The sequence below is a fragment of the Microcaecilia unicolor genome, chromosome 3 (assembly GCF_901765095.1).
Source record: "Microcaecilia unicolor chromosome 3, aMicUni1.1, whole genome shotgun sequence".
NCBI lineage: Eukaryota > Metazoa > Chordata > Amphibia > Gymnophiona > Siphonopidae > Microcaecilia > Microcaecilia unicolor.
In genome coordinates, this window is record NC_044033.1 from 178,809,597 (window position 1) to 178,830,717 (window position 21,121).

General features: G+C 47.6%; 1 protein-coding gene across 1 annotated transcript in view; it reads right to left on the reverse strand.

The window, feature by feature from the left end:
- LRP1 (LDL receptor related protein 1) overlaps window positions 1-21,121 on the reverse strand; it is a 612,781-nt gene that overhangs the window by 75,109 nt on the left and 516,551 nt on the right. The window contains exons 63-66 of the mRNA XM_030196646.1: window positions 8,104-8,197; window positions 6,059-6,175; window positions 4,263-4,382; window positions 2,791-2,913 (exon numbers count right to left, since the gene is read on the reverse strand). Of these exons, the coding sequence (XP_030052506.1) occupies window positions 2,791-2,913; window positions 4,263-4,382; window positions 6,059-6,175; window positions 8,104-8,197 (454 nt within the window). The remainder of the gene's footprint in view (window positions 1-2,790; window positions 2,914-4,262; window positions 4,383-6,058; window positions 6,176-8,103; window positions 8,198-21,121) is intronic.

A 21,121-nucleotide genomic window follows, 5' to 3' on the forward strand; every position in this document is an offset into this window, starting at 1 on the left:
CTGACTAGAAATAGACAGCACTCACCACCAGTGACTACACGAAGAGCAGTAATATTTAGCTGCTATTCAGACAGGAAAGCAGTTTCAGTGAAGACAGCTTTTTTCTAGCCCAACTTAAAACTGCTTAACTACACAGATAGCGACTGACTATCATTATTATCCACTTTAATTAGGCAGAATGCCCTCGTTGTGACCCAGTATGAATACTGCCGGGGGGGGGGGGGGGGGGGGGTCAGAGAAAACTTACAAACAGCACTCTACAGTATCACTGAAAATTAATAGATATGGGACTTATCTTGAAAGGAAATCATGCAACCTGACAGCTGCCAACTAGCCTTCTCTGGAGTAGGTTCCACGCTCTGAAGCACACTCCCTGAAAAGCTTCATTTAATACAAGACTAACTCTACTTCAGGAAACAGGGGAAAACTTGATTCTTCTCTCAGGCCTTTAATGGAAGCAGCAACTAGCTAGTCACACACACAAAACCTAACATTAGCTGCTCACACTGTAGCGAGACTTGCATATCCACTCCTCCTCTAGCTGAAATCATTTTCGTACACCTTTTCTGATTTTGTGTGCAATTTTCTTTAAGTTAGTCCCCTTATTTCAGCTGGGACGCCAAACGGGTCACAAAGCTAGCATTTGGGGGGGGGGGGGGTACCCTCTCCATAGGTGTATCTTATTCTGCACCTCCAGCGAAGATATGGCTGTGATTATGGCCACAAGAAGACTGATACGCACTGTCTTATGCTAAAAAGATGTTTTAATGTCTATTGTATTGACATTGTAACTAGCATACCCTGCTATACTATGTACTGCTAACTGAATATTTTTACTGCTGTAATTGTCTGTCGCCTATGTCCAGCTTATTCTTGCTGTATATTGCCTGGGGTGAATTTCTTCAAAAACGCAGGAAATAAATCCTAATAAATAAAATAAAAAATTATCTGCTTAGCGGCTGTTGCAATATGGATAAATCCTTTGGAATTTAGGGCCAGAGGTTAACAGGAAAAGGACCGGTCCAGTTAATAGAGAACCATTAAAACTCTTACTGGAGTCTAATCTTTACTGTACGTGCACAGCCAATAATTTAAGGACCTGAGAAGTACATTTCTTGCTAACATATGTGAATAATTGTCCAAGGATTTGGTGTTGTCCACCATATAACAGAACCTTTCACCACATGATGTTACATAGAACACTTCAAGGTCTGCAAAACAATATAGGCAAAATCCACTGGGATAATAGTATAACTGATGATATCATTCCAACTAGATTACTGCAATGCAGCATACGTAGGATGCACAGAAAACATACTAAAATCACTGCAAATCATACAAAACACAGCAACGAGACTGATATTCAAAAAAAATCAAAATATGAAAGCAAAACTACACTGGCTCTCAGTTAGGGACAGACTGTTGTCAAAACTAGTACTCGTTTTCAAGCTTCTGTTTGGCATGGCTCTTGACCTCATGCTAGACTTGATTGAACTGTCGCCGAGAAACAGTCCAGAGACCAGAAGTTATGTATTACTCCATCTGCCCAACTGCAGAAACATAACCTACAAATCCATCTACACGGCTGGATTCAGCTACCTGGGTTCCAAATGGTGGAACTCGATGCCCAACGACGATAAGAAGCATCACTGAGTACCTTCAGTTCAGGAAAGGCCTAAAAACCTACGTTTTCAAGAAATTCTATGGTCAACCACATACGATACAAATGTCTGACATTGAATGTAATGTAATGATGATAATACAATGATTGTAATGTAATGTAAAAACACAACAGAATGTACTAATAACCGAAAATTGTAAACCACATTGAACCGAAACCTGTTTTTGGATAACTGTGGGATATAAGAATGAATACAATAAATGAGTAGTTGGGAACAGGGTATACGGTGGAACCGCAGAAAATTCTCATTAAAAACAAAAACTGTCGATACTAATATTTAACCAATGGTTTTCATTTCTAGTCCTCGAGAGTTGTGAATGGGTCAGGTTTTCAGGATACCCCTAATGAATATGCATGAAAGATTTGAGAAGCCCTTTTACAAAGGCGCATTAGATGTTGCGCATGTGCAGAACGCGCCAAAACAAGACTACTGCCAGGCTACCACACCCCCCTGGAGGTAATTTCAGATTTGGCTCACGCCCATACTGCCTGGATGATTTATTTTATTTCCTCCCACGTGCATCATTTCTGGTGGTAATCTGCTCTTGATGCGTGCTGACCAGTCACCGCATGTGTAGTGCACGAGCCCTTACCACTAGATCAATTGGCGGTGTTAAGGCCGGTTTTGAGCGTGCACTGGTTTCAGTTTTACCGCAGGCCCTTTTCCCGTCCCATTAGAAAAAAGTCCTTTTTTGCAGACGCAGTCAAAACTGGCCCGGAGCTCGCTCAATACACGCGCCTACACTACCACAGACCATTTTTTACTTAGTAAAAAGACCCCTGAATGGCTACTACCACCATTATATGCAAATTCTCTTTCATGCATATTCATGAGGGATAGCCTGAAAATTGACCTGTTGGTGGCTCTTGGGTGAGGGGTTCCAATGGGTTTACCAGATTTTGGAGTGAAAAAGGGACTGTTTAATGAATTCATAAGGGTAATAATGTAGAGATGTTTCTTATTTTGGTGCAATAACTTTAATATTAGTCTCTACATGTAACGTCTTGTTACCTCCAGCTAGCCAGAAAGATAACTTTCTCATTTTTTTTTAAACATCTTGAACATGTGTTTTTATGGTCATGGAAGACCAGTAAATAAAGAGTCTTACTGCAATTGGCAGGCTCATCGGATCCATCCACACAGTCATTGTCTCGGTCACAGACCCAGACTCTTGGGATGCAGCGCTTAGTAATCGCACACTGGAACTGATTTGAAGCACAAGTCACCTCCGCTGGGCAAAGAGCAAAACAGAAGAAGTGGAACACAATGTACTTTGTAAACAGTCATATCATAGATATCTGACCCATCAGCTGGAGTGGAGGAGTAGTTAGTGTAGCAACCTGAGAATTCCCACTGCAGCTTCTTGCGACTCTGGAAAAGTCACTCAACCCTCCATCAACCCAGGTACAAAATAAGTATCTGTATATAATAAGTAAACCGCTTTGATTGTAACCACAGAAAAGTGGTATATCGAATCCCATCCCCTTTCCCTTTCATTTTATTGTTTTCCACTTGGAATGAGCAGTAAACTGTAAATTTGAAATCAATGTAAGGGTAATTAGCAAATTATTTATCCATACATTTTCTCCCTCCACTTCCCCTCCTCCTCCCAACACAGTCTAGCAGGTAAAAATAGGGGCTATGAGACCTGGGCGCAAAAAATTGCACCCCTTCCATTGGCTTCCTATGCAACATGGGTGGGGCGGGGAGTGCATCAGCAGCATTTGAGGGCATGTCACACAGGGCACATGCCGGGCTTGCTACACTCCTGGGCAGCAATGTAAGCAGGCTGCTTCGGCAGCCCCAGAGACCTTCCCTCAGCTGCGTCCTACCCTCTTTGAAGCAACTTCCTCTTTCCTAAAGGGCAGGACATGGCTGAGCGAACGCCTTCAGAGCTGCTGAAGCAGCCTGCTTACATTGCTGCCGTTGCCCTTGTCACGACACAAAGGAAGCTTTAAGTGCTTGCAGGGGGGGGGCAAGGAGTAGGTGCTGTCATTCAGAGGGGGCAAGGAGTAGGTGCTGGCATTGAGGGGGGCAAGGAGAAAGGAGTAGGTGATGGCATTGAGGGGGCAAGGAGAGAGGATAAGGTGCTGTCATTGAGGGGGGGGCAAGGAGAGAGGAGTAGGTGCTGGCATTGAGGGGGGCAAGGAGAGAAGAGTAGGTGCTGGCATTGAGGGGGGGGCAAGGAGAGAAGAGTAGGTGCTGTCATTGAGAGGGGGCAAGGAGAGAGGAGAAGGTGTTGTCATTGAGAGGGGCAAGGAGAGAGGAGAAAGTGCTGTCATTGAGGGTGGGCAAGGAGAGAGGTGTAGGTGCTGGCATTGAGGGGGGCAAGGAGAGAGGAGAAGGTGTTGTCATTGAGGGGGGGCAAGGAGAGAGAGGTGTTAGGTGCTTTCATTGAGGGGGGCAAGGAGAGAAGAGTAGGTGCTGTCACTGAGGGGGGGCAAGGAGAGAGGAGTAGGTGCTGGCTTTGGGCAGACAAAAGAAAATTAAGATAAAACTTAGAATCTATCTGGTTTACCCAATTAGTTTTTTCCTTTACCAAAACCTGAAGCCACACTTGTGTGATTAAAAGCTACTTACGGCACTCTCTCTCATCCTCTCCGTCCCCACAGTTATCCTGCCCGTTGCAGCGGAATATGCCAGGGATGCAGCGGTTGGTGTTTGTGCATTTGAACTGGCTGGGGAGGCAGACGTGTATATCTGTATTGAGAAGCAGAGAATGAGGAGAGCTTAAAGGAGGAGGCTTGTAACTATTCGGACTGTTCAAAATACCAATTGGCCACTTTCATGCTTTTACTGCTCGATCTTTTGGTCGTTTTTACCTTTTGAGTAAAATGTGCTGAATCTTTTTGTGGTGCCTCATGTAAAAAAGGGCTCAGAACCTGCTCTTCAGCAGGTACTGTGTGAGTCCTATACCAAGGGTTCTGGGGATGTTGTCAAGGCGGAGGGAGTCCCAATCATCAAGCACTAGCAACCCCTAGTGGCTAAACTCTAGGTGCAAATGTACTGAATTTCTCATGGAGCTACAGTCTGTGGGCAGAGAATGACACGGGGCCAAAGTTTGTCCCTTCCCGTCCCCGTGGTTCTGTCTCCATCCCCGTCCCATCCCCACAAGCCCTGTCCCCATCCCTGTGGACTCTGTCCTCATCTGCAGAAGCCTCGAACACATGCTTTTATATTTAAATATTAAACTATAAAAAGGAACAATATGCTGTGCAACTGTTGTTTATAAATCACAAATAGAAAACAATAATAACAACAAGCAACTATAATACCCCCCTCCCACCACCACAACCACCCTCTACCCTTCCAACCCCAACAATAGCTGACTTCTACTACCCCAAGGAATCCTAATCCACCCTCTTAAAATGTCCAGGGGTACAAAATACAACCACCTCTATAAGACCTAGCGGGGAAGAAATATGCCCAATGAAGCACTGCCATTAATTTTTAATTTGTGGCTAAATAAGTCATCAACAACCTCAGGATTCAGTCTAGCTCTCCTGTCTTCCACAGTCCTTGCTGCAATAGAAAATGTCTTCTCAGAAGATGTGCTGGTAGAAGGAATGTACAGGATCCCCCATGCAAATTTTACTTTTGCTTGTTTTTCCAAGCTGCAAAGTCTAAGCCTATTGGAGGGGGGAAGAATATAAAAATGGGAGGAAGAGGCGAATCCTGGATAATTGGGAACAAAGACTCTTGGTGCTGTAGCCCCAGCAGACAGAACCCTCTCTGAGCTACGTAGAGTCTGCGTTTCCTCTTTTAACCAGTGGCTGGCCAGCCAGCCTATGCCTCCGATAACACAACCAGCCAAACCTTGGCTGCAGTGACACTAGTGGGAAAATGGCATCATTACATTTTCCTCATGCACACTCCCACCTCCATAACACCCCAGGCGAATGCCCACTCCTTCCCACGGCCCTGCCAGCAGAGGCCAATTGTGAATGAGAAAAATCCAAAGAATGAAAAAGAGGAATTTTTTCGGTGAAAGGAAGACAGATAAGCTTCCAAAAAAGAAGGCATGGTAAAAGCTGAAGAAAAATGTGTGAACCCTTTTTTCTACGTTTTTGACTTATTACTCCACGTAATCATATAACAAATGTAATCAAAACCAAGACAGTAGGGTAAAAACAAGAATAGGAGTTTTACATTGAGGGGAAACATCACAGCTTGTTTCCCTACGTTAAAACATTTAAATGATGACATCGGCCTTTGCACGTATTTCCTAAGGTATGATATTAAAATCCATTTGCGTCCTCCTCACATGTGAGCCAAGGGACTTAAACACACAATCACTGCCTTCAGCAGCACCTCTCTGAACACCACACTCACTCTCTCCTCCCCCCCCCCCCCCCCCAAAAGATGCCCATGCTCACCACAATTGGCTTCATCAGAGTTGTCCTGGCAGTCATTGTCACCATCACAGATGAAAGCTGGATTGGTGCAGATCCCCGTTGAACACTGGAATTGTCCTGGTCGACATTTAAATTCAGCTGTGTGACAGGAAGTGGAGAACAATATTATTTTAAAATTGATTTGTACACAAAGTTGCTTCTGACTAGTTATCACTCCAAACTCCTCACATCGAACTGCGTGCGTATGGTATTTTGCTGATTTTCCAGGTTACTTTATACTTTGGGCTCAGACTTTCTGGATACATGCAAAGCTGTCCTGGATTTGTGCTGCCTAAACTGGAACGTTCAAATAAGAAATGTATGAAAATCTGCCCAAATTGTACTTATAGTAAATGTACCAGGGATGAGTCAGCTACTGAATAAAAATAAAAACTGAGGGATTGATAGTCGAAGCAATTTCACCAGCCAGAAATGGCTCCTGACAGGTTAAATTGCAAATTCGAGGCTGCTAAATTTCAAGGACACTTAATTGGTTAGTGCCGCTGGAAATAACTGCTTAGCGCAAAACTGAAAACCGGCTATTTTGGGAGTGGTTCAGGGATGGAATCGACACTTGGTTGGTTAAGTGCTAATGGCCGGGCATTGATTTTCTGGGTTTAACGCCAGCGGTGGTCAGGAAAGCATTGATCACTGCTGGCTGAATATCAGGCCCTAGAAGTGACTTCACAGTACACAGTGGGGGAAGTGCTGTGGAAACTGAAGGAATTATTTTAAATGGAAATTGGGAAAGTCACTGAAAGGCGTAATTTATCAATGTGGGCTACCATTAAGAGGTGTTATTTTACCACTAAGTTGTGCTATTTTAGCACTAGTCCCACTTTATGCAATGAGACCTAGTTAATAAATATTATATTTTAATAAACTAAACTAATAACTGGGATGTCATACCGCGAGCGAGGATAGGCCTGCACAATAACACAGCTGGACAAAGTTCTAAAACTGAAAATAAGTGCTTTATTAACAGAAAACTGCAGGCCTGTTAAACAAGGTGAAAAGTCTCTTTGGTTTAACAAATACAGTCTTATCCAGGTCCTGTGGCTGACAAGGCCCAAACAGTCTGAGGCTGTTGGCTGCAATGCCCTAAACACAGCCTGTAAGCTCTTCTTTTTTCCTCTCTCTGAGGTCCAGGTCTGGCTCTAGCCAGACCTCAAGACAAAGTTTACAAGTCTCAAATCTCAGTCACAGTCGCTAGGCACAAGTTGTAGAGGCATACGGTGGGGCTCAACTCTTCCTCCTCTAGGCCTCCTTAACCCCAGTCTGGCCCTACTTTTTATACTTTCTCTTTCCTGTACCTTTGGCTCCATCTCTCCCATCTCACTTCCTCTCTGGGCTGGACTAATGGGTTTAAAGTGGCTCAGGGTACCTGAGGGACTATCCTTAAGGGTGAGGGGTGGTGTTCTGTATACCCCCTCACATGGGGTTAACAATAAAACAACACATTTTAACAGTAGCCTACACTGGTAACAGCCTGTCCCCCTATGTAAAATACATTATTGCCTTGGTTTAGGTTATACTAATTACACAAGTTCAGTTTTCTTTGTTGTGCAAAATTCACAAATATCAATCGCAAGTGTTATCAGAATTGTTGTTTTTTGTTTTGTTTTGTTTCTGTGTTGAACCAACTGTCAAAATGGGGAAAAATGTAGTAAAGAAAAATACGTGAAGACATGAGAAGGCAGCAGACAGGGAAAGCTGATGAACTTAGGCAATTTGTAAAGCCCAAGTTAGTGGACATTAATCAGTGAGCAAGTCTCATCTTCCTAACCGAGGTCTCCATATCCACTAAACTTCATGTCTCCCCTTATACTGAAAATCACTAAACAGTGCTCAGTAAGTTGAAAGGTATGACAGTAACCCATCTAATTTATCTTCCCCCTCCCACAAATTTTTCCGTTCTAAACATTCCCACATGTCACACCACTTTCTTTCAATGAAAACTTTGCTATAGGTATGTCGCACATGATATTTAAATACAGTAGTCAAGGAATGGGTAAGTGGTAACTCACGACAGTCCTCAGGCTCATCTGAGCGGTCTCCGCAGTCATCCTCTGTGTCGCACTTCCACCAGAATGGAATGCACTTGTCATTCTTACACACAAACTATGAATAAAAAGGTACAAGATGAAGGGCAAAGATAAAATGGTGGGAACTGATCCGATGGGGTCTGTCAAGAAAAAGCAGCCAGGTTACCAAGAATTGGGCTGATATTCAAATGGCGTTTATACCACCACCAGCAGTCAATGAATGTACAATTTTGCTAACCATGTATTTTCAGTACTTATATGCATAATATCAGGCTGAAAATACGACTGCACAGCTCAAGGAGATTTGATGAACAGGAGATGGCAGGAGCGTGCTTAGCCCATTACCTGGGCTGAAGCCAGTAGATGGAGCTTGTTGTCCTATCAATTACATCGTTTTGGGTGTACCAAGATGGTGGCAGCTGCACTGGGGAAAATGAAAACCTCCTTAGGTGGACTAGCTTTCAGGTTTGTGATTTCACTCAGTTTCCTGTTCCAACAAAGCTCCTTGGCACAGTCTCATATTATCCATATAATGGCAGCAATGCTATAATCTAGGTGCCCTTATTTATTTATGTATGTATGCCACAATTATCCAAAAATGAGTTTCAGTTCAATGTGGCTTACATTTAACAGTTGTTAGATTATATTTACAAGGTTATATGATCCTTTGTTTTACAGTGGTTGGCAAGATAACTATTAGTGTGTACGGAATACTCACTGGGTTCCTTGAGAAGGTATGTCTTTGTTTTTTTCTTAAATGAAAAAATGTGTTACAGTTAGAGGTTAGTACAAGTATTGTCATACTGGGACAGACCGAAGGTCCAGCATCCTGTTTCCAACTGTGGCCAATTCAGGTCACAAGTACCTGGCAGGATCCCAAAACAGTACAATACATTTGGGTTTCCCCCAAGTCCATTTTAATAATGGTCTATGGACCTTTGCTTTAGGAAGCCATCCAAACCTTTTTTAAACCCTGCTAAGCTAACTGCTTTTACCACATTCTCTGGCAATGAATTCCAGAGTTTAATTACACGTAGAGTGAAAAAATATTTTCTCTGATTCGTTTTAAATTTACTACTTTGCAGTTTCGTTGCATGTCCCCTTGTCCTAGTATTTTTGGAAAGAGTAAACAAGCGATTCGCGTCTACCCATTCCACTCCACTCATTATTTGATAGACCTCTATCATATCTCCCCTCAGCCATTTTTTCTCCCAGTTGAAGAGCCCTAGCCACTTTAGCCTTTCCTCATAGAGACATCATCCCATGCCCTTTATCATTTTCATCACCCTTCTCTGTACCTTTTCTAATTCTGTAGGAGTGGAACGCCGGATACTACTCGAATACTACTGACCAACAGAACAACCTCATGTTTTGTGCATACTGATGGACTTATACTTATGCATACTACCTCTACTTTTGCCTTTTGGCCATACTTTATGAATGCACTGGACATTTGTGCCTTACCCAGTTTTGCTGTTTACTAATGCAAGACAGAATGCAGGGCTATTAGATATACAGCTTGTAACAGTAGTAGCAAGGCTTACACAAGACCAGCTTGCATGTAGGCGTCATATGAATAGATGACCTTGGAGGGTGTAGACACCCCCACCCTGCATCTCTGAGCCTAACGAATCTTATCTCCTGTGCTAGAAAGGAGCATTGTGTGTGTAGAAGAAGACACTAAGTTTCGTTTTCCTTGCCAGTATCATTTCAGTATTATGACGTGTGTGTACTGTGAACTACAAATGTATACTGTAAGAACTACAAATGTTCGCTGCGCATGTTCACTGTGATGTATAAGGGGTCTAGTGCGCAGGCCTAACAGGGAAGTATAAATGTAAGTGTCAGATGATTTATGACACACAGTATCCTGAGAGAACTCAGTGCTGTTCATTGCTAGCAATAAAGTTGCATTGCTTTGGAACCAATTTGGCCTTTTGTCTTCTGATTCACTAGCCTGTTTCATTGGCGAGCCAGCTAGGAGTGTTTACAAAAGGAAAATCGGATTATATTCTTTCCCCTCCCCCATTGCGGTCAGGTCGGGTCATCGATCCCCTCCCAAGAAGGTGGTGAGTGGCCACCGCTGATTTCAGCGTCCATCTCCCGGAGGAGGGCCGATCAATTCCGCCTGACTGGAAAGGGGTTGTGTGGTTCCGGCAAGGCACCTTTTCTTTGACTCCGGAGAGAAGCGCACCGACGGCGCGGCCTGCGACCCCAGCGGACAGGCGAGTATACTCAACGTAGTGACCGGCCCAGTAAGGACCGAAGAAGAGGCATGATCACCCTCTTTTAGCCAGTGACTAATACGGACTAGGTCCCGAAACTCACTAGGCTCGGGCGAAGAAACCGAACAGGAGGGTTTCTTGTGGCGTATGAAAGTGTGTGAGTGGGCTTGCATTTCCGGACCGGGCGACCGCGTTCCGGTCAGGCCGAGTGTTGACCCTTCTGTGTCCGGTGGAAAGAGACCCCTTACTCCTCCACCATCCCTTTCCTCCTTTGTCTGTGGTCTCTCCTTTGGCACTCAGATTAGGATGGGCGGGGGTGGTTCCACACCTCTAGACTTAATGACGGAACACTTTAGCGAAGTGTTCGACCAAGATAAATGTAGTAGGGCCGGGATGATACAGCGATGTCAATTTATGTGGCCAGGGTTGGGGATCGCTGAATGGCCACCGGAGGGGTCATTTGAGTATGAGAAGGTGGCGGCGGTTATGGACATCGTTATAGTTGAGGGAAACCCAGGCTGTCCTGAGGACATACCGTATATAGAAGCGTGGTTGAATGTAGTCCGGAACCCGCCGGACTGGGCCCAACGTAAGGTAGAAAAAGCTGCCCTTATGGTGGTGAACCAGAGAAAGGGCAGGAAAACTAAACTTAAAGCCCTGCAGACCCATGCCTTCACTCTCCAAACCCCGGCAACCGCTGCCGTTCAGAAGGCTGCAGAGACCGCCCCCATAAGGCCGACAGCCCCTAGCATTGAAGCCACCGAGACCACGCCCCGTGCTACTATTGCTAGGACAGAGACCACGCCCCGTACTACCAACACACTTCCTAGAATGAAACCCCCGAAGGAAACCCGAGGGAAAGTTCAGGGCTTGCCCGAAAAGGTGCCTCTGAAGGCCCCGATACTTGCTACGACGGAGGCGTACGAAGACGATATTGCGCCACCTCCATACGCCCCCATATACCCCGACTTCACGGGCCTGGCAGAGGGTCCGGATAACGCCGAGGCTTCCGAGTCAGAATCGGATGCCGGAGAGACTTCCCGACCAGGCTCACCTGAGTCAACTGGCCCCGCAACCTCACGGAAGAGCAAACGGGTTGTGAAGAAAATCACTCGGTTTCCCCAATCGAGTCCAAAAAATGCCCTCCCTTCCAGCCGCGGGGCGGGGATTACCAACTTATACCCAGTCCGACTATCTATCACCTTTACCCCTAATCCGGCAGAAGAAGGGGGCCAGCCCATTGAATCGACCGTCTACAGCCACGTTCCCTTCTCCAGTGCCGACTTGTACAACTGGAAATTGCATGGGCCCTTGTACGACCAGAAACCTGAACAGCTGGTAGAATTGGTGGAAGGCATCATATATAGTTATAACCCGACATGGGGTGACCTTAGGCAGTTGAGCGCCCACATTCTAACCACTGAAGAACGCCGCCTCTTACAACAGAATATGGAACAAGCTGTCTGGGATGCGAACCCAGGCCATGCCAGCATACAGAACCTCATAGAGGCGGAGGCGCCCACCGCTGCCCCTGCGTGGGATTATCGAACCGCCGAGGGTCAAACCGTCATCCGCCAGTATCAGCAGGCGTACCTGGCAGCCCTTAAAAAGGGAAAACAGAAGGTTACCAATATGGGAAAAATCCATAGCGTAGTCCAACTGAGGGACGAAAGCCCAGGGGACTTTCTTGAACGACTTATGGAGGCATTTAGAAGGCATAGTCCGATAAACCCCGAAGACCCCAAGAACCTCCCCACAGTGGTTATGAGTTTTGTCAGTCAGTCAGCACCGGATATACGAAGAAAGCTACAGAGAACGGAGGGGTTCGAAGGGATGAGTATCAGCCAACTGAAAGCTATAGCTGATCGCGTTTTCGGATACCGCGACCAGAAGAAGACGGAAGCCCGGAAGGAGTCGACCAGACGGATGCGGGAGAAGGCAGATGTGTTGGCCACGGTACTGGAAGAACGCCTAGGGTCTAGACCACGGGGCAGAGGAAGGAGCCGAAGGGGGAGAGGAACACGGTCCCCCATAGGACGTAACCAGTGCGCAAACTGCCAAAAAGAAGGGCACTGGTGGGCTGACTGCCCGGAGAAGCCACGAGACCAGACGAGAGAGGAGGAGGACGACGACCGCCCCAGAGGTCCCAGACGAGGCCGAGGCCGAGGACGTGATGAATAACAGGAATGGCAGATGGCCCTTGACGCCACCCGGGACCATACTGCATGAAGGGACCGGGAGGGCAGAGTCCCCACTGACCCTCTGGTGGAGATCCGGGTGGGGACGCAATTAATGAAGGCCTTACTAGACACTGGGGCCCAGCGATCTGTTATCACCACTGCCATAGCCCCGGCCACGAAAGAAACCATACCGATTGTGGGGGCCTCCGGGAAGTCACTCACAGCTCCCCTCCTCAAGGAACGCCAAGTCCAGATCGGAGGGACGATGGTGTCTCATCAGTTCATACATATCCCCGGATGCCCAGTCCCCTTGATTGGCCGAGACCTACTTTGCAAGCTCCAGGCCACCTTGAAGTTCAAGACCACGGGTGAAGTGGAAGCTCACTTTGAAGACCGACCAGTGACGCTTGTCTGCCCTGTGAGAGAAGAATGGAGGCTGCACGCCCCCCCAATTGCAGGCCCCGACGACTGCCGTTACGCCCAGGATACCCCTTTTGCTCAGCAGAGGCGAGCCTTAATGGATGAGGTGCCTAACGTATGGGCAGAAGTGAATCCCGGCGAACTGGCCGTTAACGCTATCCCCATCTGGATTGAACTTAAGCCAAATGCTCAAGTCGTCAACCAAGGACAATACCACATCCCTTATGCAGCCAGGCATAGTATGCAAACTCACCTACAGAAACTCCTCCAACAAGGGGTCCTCAAACCGATCAGATCTGCTTGGAACACCCCACTGTTGCCCGTTAAGAAGCCAGGAACATCAGAATACAGACCTGTCCAGGACCTGAGGAAAGTCAATAACCAGGTAGCCGACATAGTTGCCCTTGTACCGAACCCTTACTCCATTCTAGCCCAAGTGCCAGCCCAGACCAAGTGGTATAGTGTCATTGATCTGAAGGACGCCTTCTTCTCCATCCCTCTTGCTGTCGACAGCCAGAAGCTGTTTGCTTTCACGTGGGAGGATCTACAGACTGGGATTAAGCAGCAATTCACATGGACCCGGCTTCCCCAGGGATTCAAGAACTCGCCCACCCTCTTTGGTGATCAACTTGCCCAGGACTTGAAGATGTACCAGGACGAGTACGGGCCGGTCGTTCAATACGTGGACGACCTACTAGTGGGCCGTGAAACGTACACGGACTGTGCAGAAGCTACCCTTTACCTCTTAAAAACCCTGGAAGCTCAGGGGTACCGAGCCAGTCGGAAAAAGGCCCAAATATGTGAGATCGAAGTCGAGTACCTGGGTATTCGCCTCCGAGAAGGAACCCGAAGGCTCGGTACCCCCCGGACTCAAGCCATTCGCAATCAACCCACTCCTGCAAATAAGAAGGAATTGCGGGCATTACTAGGGGCAGCTGGATACTGTGGAATCTGGATCATTAACTTCGCTGTTCTAACCCAAGGCTTGTACGCCAAATTGAAAGGACCTGAGCTCGAGGGCCAAAACCTCCAGTGGGAGAAACACGAACTGAAAGCCCTTCAAGACCTCAAGGAGGCCCTTGTGGCCCCACCAGCGCTCGGATTGCCGGATGTGACCAAGCCGTTCCACTTGTTCATCGACGAAAAGAAGGGATTGGCACTTGGAGTCCTTACCCAACTGGTCGGCACCTGGCAACGCCCGGTCGCATATCTCTCAAAGGGCATGGACAACGTGGCACGGGGATGGCTGGGGTGTCTCCGAAGCATAGCGGCGGCCTGTCTATTGATACACGAGGCCAATAAACTCACGTTCGGCCAAACACTCTTTGTGACTACCCCCCACACCATCCGTGGCCTGCTCGAGAGCCACGGACCCAAGTGGATGACCAACTCCCGATTGGTCAAATACCAGGCCCTCCTGTGCGAAAATCCGGAGGTACGGATCCTGGACACAACTAACCTCAATCCCGCAACTCTCCTCCCGGCCCCTGAACCGCCACTCCATGACTGTGAAGAGGTAATGGCTACTGTGTATTCTAGCAGACCTGATCTAAAGGATCAGCCCTGGCAAGGGGGTGTCATCTTGTTCACCGACGGAAGCAGCCAAGTGATAGAGGGAACTCGAAGAGCTGGCTATGCTGTTGTGTCTGAAGACCACGTCATCGAGGCTATGGCTCTGCCGCCAGGAACATCAGCCCAGAAAGCGGAACTGATTGCCCTCACCAGAGCCCTCCAGTGGGCTGAAGGAAAAGTTGTTAACATCTATACCGACTCCAAATATGCCTTCCTCACTCTCCAGGTGCACGGGGCCTTATATAAAGAGAGAGGATATCTAACTGCTGAAGGGAAAGGCCTCGCAAACGCCACTGAGATTTGCCAACTACTCGAGTCAGTGTGGAAGCCAACGAAGGTAGCCGTGATGCATTGCAGGGCCCATACCGGCCGTACGGATCCTATCGCCAGGGGAAACCAACGAGCGGATGATGCCGCAAAAAGGGCTAGTCAACTCCCTTATGTCTCTCATTCCTCTGACCCCGTACTCGTCGTTCACCTCCCCACAGAGACCCCCATCTATACCCCCCAAGAAACTGAATGGGCCCGACAAGAGGGCCTGGAATCACGCAATGGCTGGTGGATACTACAGGATGGGCGAATATGGATACCCGAAGCCCTGGCATGGACGGTGGCTAAAGAGGCCCACAGCCGCACCCACCTGGGCAGGGACGCTCTGGGGCGCCTGCTCGAGAAGACCTACTACATCAACAAGATGTCCCTGTGGACTAAAAACGCTTCCAGTCAATGCGCAACTTGTGCCCGGAACAACCCCAGGACGGGACCCGGTCCTACACTGGGATATGTCCTCCGTGGCACTAGCCCGTTCCATGTCTGCCAGATTGACTTCACACATATGCCTCCAGCGCGGGGCTACAAAGCCATCCTTGTCGCCGTGTGTACCTACACCGGATGGATTGAAGCCCAGCCCACCAGAACGGAAATGGCTAAAGAAGTCACCTCCTTACTGATTCATCATATCTTACCCAGATACGGTCTCCCCAAGCAGATAAACTCCGACAACGGGCCTGCATTTGCCAGTGAAGTAACCCAACAGCTCAGTACGAAGCTGGGCCTCGATTGGAAGTTACATTGTGCTTGGAGACCCCAAAGTAGTGGAATAGTGGAGAGAGCTAATCGATCCCTGAAGAACCAGCTCGCTAAGCTATGTCAAGAAGCTAAAGCCAAATGGCCCGACCTACTTCCACTGGCCTTGCTGCATCTTAGGTGCACCCCTAAGGCTACCGGCCTTACTCCTTACGAGATGATGTACGCCAGGCCACCACCACTACCCTCTTTTCCTGACTGCTTGCAGATACAGGGCGAGAATTCCTTAGTGAAACAGATGAAGGCCTTACGCGAGGTAGTGCAAGACATCCAGCAGTACACTGAGAGGGTAGGTCCCCTAGTTCTCACTAGTCCTACACATCAGTTCAGGGTAGGGGAGGAAGTCTGGGTAAAGGAGTGGGATGAATCTGACTGTCTAAAGCCCAAATGGAAAGGGCCCTCCTTTGTTCTCCTAACTACCCCAACCCTAGCCCTGTGTGGATACATTGGACCAGGCTGAAGCCCGCTGCACCTACTGGTAGCACCCCTAAACTTTGGACTGCTCATCAACATCCTGACGCTCCACTACGGCTGACCCTAAGGAAGACGTGAACCAGATCCATGCCTACCCAGCAACAGAAGCTCAGCTATTGGACCCACTGTGTCTTTGGCTCCCTGTTTATTGCAGCCTTCATCTTGGGTCTCATCATCTTCCTACTGCAAAGACTGGGATGCCTTCCCCCAAATCTATGATGCTGTATCCACTCCTCTTACTCCTCCTCTGCCCATCCTCCAACCAGCCTCTTCCCCTGAGTCAGAACTGCACTGAGTGTTTGCGCTTAGTGTGCCATCGCATAGAGGGGGGCTATCACCTGATCACCACCCTCATCCATCAGTCGCAGCCCCCGGAAGGTGATTGCCGATCCCTTCTGGCTTGTGCCATTACAACTCCGGCTGGACTCCAGCAGTTTCACAGGTGTCTCCAGGGCAATCTCACTATCTGCCACAGTCCAGTCAAGCCACGATACTACAATGTCACCCTCAGTGTGGGCCTCCCCCAATACGTCGGTTCTATGGGAGTCCAGGGAGATGGTATCCTGTATTACGTGAATTCTACCCGCATTATTGCAGGTGGTACTCAAACTGTGGCCACCCTTACCTTTGACGTCTGCGCTGCTATCGACAGACACCCCTGGTCCCACAAGTGCGGGAGTCTAGCTTGGCGCAAGGCCTACGCAAATGATCACAAGTATGTTTGCCCCCTTACCTTGGACGGAAGATATGGGTCTCCTTGGTCTTGGTTACCTTGTGCTGCAGACACCCGGACCTCGGGATGGGAGCGAGTGTGTGCCTACACCGGAGGCGGTTACCCTGGATGTCCCGGCCTAGGTGAAATTCGCAGGGGCTCCGATAACACCGTGCTCCTTGAATGGCCGCTGAGGGGACCGGAGAGCCCCTGGAGACAAACTTGGGGATTTGGCATCGATGGGGCCGGGACGGACCCCATAACCTTCATCACCATTAGCCAGAGCCTCGAGCAAAAGACACCCACACACTATCAGACCACGGTTGTCGGGTACCAGGACGTGTTCGATGAAATTGCTCGCGCTGAGGAGGCAGCGACTAAGTTCCCCATTTCTCCCGAGGCTCGGAACATGTTTCTCAACCTCGCCGAAAATATTGCTCTCTCCTAAGGAATTGCCAATTGTTTCGTCTGTGGAGGCACTGATATGGGTGAACAATGGCCCTGGGAAGCGAAGGAGGTTCGCCAGCATATGTGGGACGCCCTTAACACTACCAACATTACCTTTCCCCGACGTCCGAGACCCTATGAGTGGGCCCTGCGGACCAACATCATAGGGACCCTTTGCGCTAGCAGGGCTCCCTCAAAGCGTTATTCCGTTCCAGTGGGAGATTCCGCTTGCACAGGAGTCCTCCAGTTTAATGGAAGTCGTACCACGTGGTGGCAAACGGACAACTTGCCCGTTCCGGTGCCCATTTGGACTGAACCCACACTAAATACAACCTGGACATACGGGGGAAACGCCTCTCTTAAATGGGTAGCTCCGGAGGGCTACTACTACATTTGCGGTCGCAGGGCCTATGAACAGCTCCCCGCCCGCTGGTATGGTACTTGTCTTTTGGGCACCGTTCGCCCTAGTTTCTTCCTTCTGCCTCTGCGCGTCGGCGAGACGTTAGGTATCCCCCTCTACATGGAAAAGGGGCCTGGTAACATTGGCAGACGTAAACGGTCCCCTCCAGACACCAAACCCAAAGTCCAGATAGGAGACTGGAAGGACAACGAGTGGCCGCCAGAACGTATCATTCATTACTATGGACCGGCCACATGGGCTGAAGATGGTACATACGGGTATCGTACCCCTATCTACATGCTGAATCGCATTATCCGCCTACAGGCTGTGCTCGAAATCCTTACCAACGATTCGGCCTTTGCCCTCAACATCCTAGCCCGCCAGAACACTAAGCTCATTACCGCAGTTTACCAAAACCGCTTAGCTCTTGACTACCTCTTGGCCCAGGAGGGGGGGGGTGTGCGGAAAATTTAACCTCAGTAATTGCTGCCTACAAATTGATGACCAGAGCCATGTCATCAGAGAGATAACTGACCGGATGGTTAAGTTGGCTCACGTCCCCGTCCAAACCTGGAACAGCGCTTGGGATTGGACCTCCTCCCTAACCAACTGGCTGCCGACCTCCGGGAGCCTCAAGGGCCTCCTCATTATGGGTGGCCTGTTTTTGCTGTCCTGCCTATTAATTCCTTTGTCTCTCCCCTTGGTTTTCAGGTGTCTCCGCTCCACCATGGAAAGTATCGCTGACTGCCGGGCTGCTGCCCAACTTATGGCTCTGCAAATGTACTTCCCCATCCCCCAATCGGATGAAGCAGAATCTTGTGGCTGACGCGGACTTCTGTCCTCCTGAGTCAATTCATGGGCCACTACCCTTGTGCCAGCACAAGACCGGCTACAAAGGGGGGGGGGATTCCTCTAGGGGCCCTCCGTCTCAACCCCGGCGAAGTAACCAGCGGCTGCGCAAGGGCCTAGGGCTCCTTCTTCTTGCCTCCTTGCTAATGCTTCTTGTCTCTCTTTTCCCTTTCAGGGTTCTGGGAGTGATACTCTCCATCAGAATGACTGTTCTAGTATCAAAAGGGGGGAATTGTAGGAGTGGAACGCCGGATACTACTCGAATACTACTGACCAACAGAACAACCTCATGTTTTGTGCATACTGATGGACTTATACTTATGCATACTACCTCTACTTTTGCCTTTTGGCCATACTTTATGAATGCACTGGACATTTGTGCCTTACCCAGTTTTGCTGTTTACTAATGCAAGACAGAATGCAGGGCTATTAGATATACAGCTTGTAACAGTAGTAGCAAGGCTTACACAAGACCAGCTTGCATGTAGGCGTCATATGAATAGATGACCTTGGAGGGTGTAGACACCCCCACCCTGCATCTCTGAGCCTAACGAATCTTATCTCCTGTGCTAGAAAGGAGCATTGTGTGTGTAGAAGAAGACGCTAAGTTTCGTTTTCCTTGCCAGTATCATTTCAGTATTATGACGTGTGTGTACTGTGAACTACAAATGTATACTGTAAGAACTACAAATGTTCGCTGCGCATGTTCACTGTGATGTATAAGGGGTCTAGTGCGCAGGCCTAACAGGGAAGTATAAATGTAAGTGTCAGATGATTTATGACACACAGTATCCTGAGAGAACTCAGTGCTGTTCATTGCTAGCAATAAAGTTGCATTGCTTTGGAACCAATTTGGCCTTTTGTCTTCTGATTCACTAGCCTGTTTCAATTCCACTATATCTTTTTTGAGATGCGGTGACCAGAATTGAACACAATATTTGAGGTGAGGTTGCACCATGGAGCGATACAAAGGCATTATAACATCCTCTTTTTTGTTTTCCATTCCTTTCCTAGTAATACCTAACATTCTATTTGCTTTCTTAGCCACTGCCACTCACTGAGCAGAGGGGTTCAATGTATCAACGATGACGCCTAAATCCCTTCTCCAGTCGGTGACTCCTAATGTGGAACCTTGCATTACGCAACTATAATTTGGGTTCCTCTTTCCCACATGCATCACTTTGCACTTGTTCACATTAAACGTCATCTGCCATTTAGATGCCCAGTCTATCAGTCTTGTAAGGTACTGTTGTAATTTTTCACAATTCTCTTGTGATTTAACAACTTTGAATAGCTTTGTGTCATCAGCAAATGTAATTATCTCACCAGTTACTCCCATCGCTAGATCCTTTATAAATATGTTAAAAAGCATTGCATATTTTCATTTTGGCATTATTCCTTCATTGTTGGACAGCCTAACAAGAACATACGGCTAATTTAGGCACTGGTCATACCTCTAGCCATACGAGTCCAGAGTATTGCTGTCTAAGTGATTTTCTTTCATGCTAATAGTGCCTACAGACCCAAGAAAGTCAGAATGCCCCAGTCTCTGGTTGTGTTTTGTATTTGTGTTGTGTATTGTTGTTCCAGAATGATTAGTGCAAGCTTCACTCATAGAATTTCATGAAGAGGTAGGTCTTTAGGTCTTTTCTGAAATGGAGGTAGTTCTTGATGCTTCTTATGACTATGGGAATTGAGTTCCACCATTTTGAGCCCAGGTAGCTAAATCCTGCCGTGTAGGTGGACTTGTATAGTATGTTTTTGCAGTTGGGCAAACCTCTGGTTCCTGGGTTTGCATTTCTTGGTGATAACTTGATCACTCCCTGCTCACATCTAGAACACAAACATTTAAAACATAAAATGTATTGAACTTTTTTGGGATCTTGCCAGGTATGTGTGACCTGGATTGGCCACTGTTGGAAACAGGATGCTGGTTAACACTGGGCTCGATGGACCTTTGATCTGTCCCAGTGTGGCAATACTTATGTACTTAGCCCGTCCCTCATCCAGGCCGGGGTATCAAAAAACCCATACATAATCAAAAGATACAGAACAGACATAAAATACAATAAAATTACAAAAAGAATACAATATACAACACCTGCAAGGAGTCCATACTAATGAAGTTCATCCATCTTATCAACCACAAGCCTGATAAGCCTAGTACAGTAAGAAATCCTTCTTTTAAAAGTAGACAAGGAAGCTTCAACTTTACGTCGCAAGGGCAGTCTATTCCATTCATCAGACCACAAACAGAAAAAGTACCAATTCTGGTGATCTCCAGTAGTAGATTTTGGAGTGCAGGGACAACAAGTTCATGTTCATGCTGTGATCTCAAGGATCGAGAAGGCAGGCACCACCTTACAGCATGACGCAAATAATATGTACAAAGCTTAGTGACGCTTACATGTAGTATGTGTACACTTACCCATGAAAGTGGCAACGGGGCACCTAAACGCTTGCAAAGGGATGTACACAGACAGAGCACGGGTGCCGCTTCCTACACAGATAGCACTGCTGAATATACAGATTAAATGCTGAAAATCTGGCCCAATGTGTTTTATTATTATAATTATGCTTTTAAAGCTGGGCAAGGACTCTGAGAAATTTAATGAGCAGGAAACGAAGGACAGCT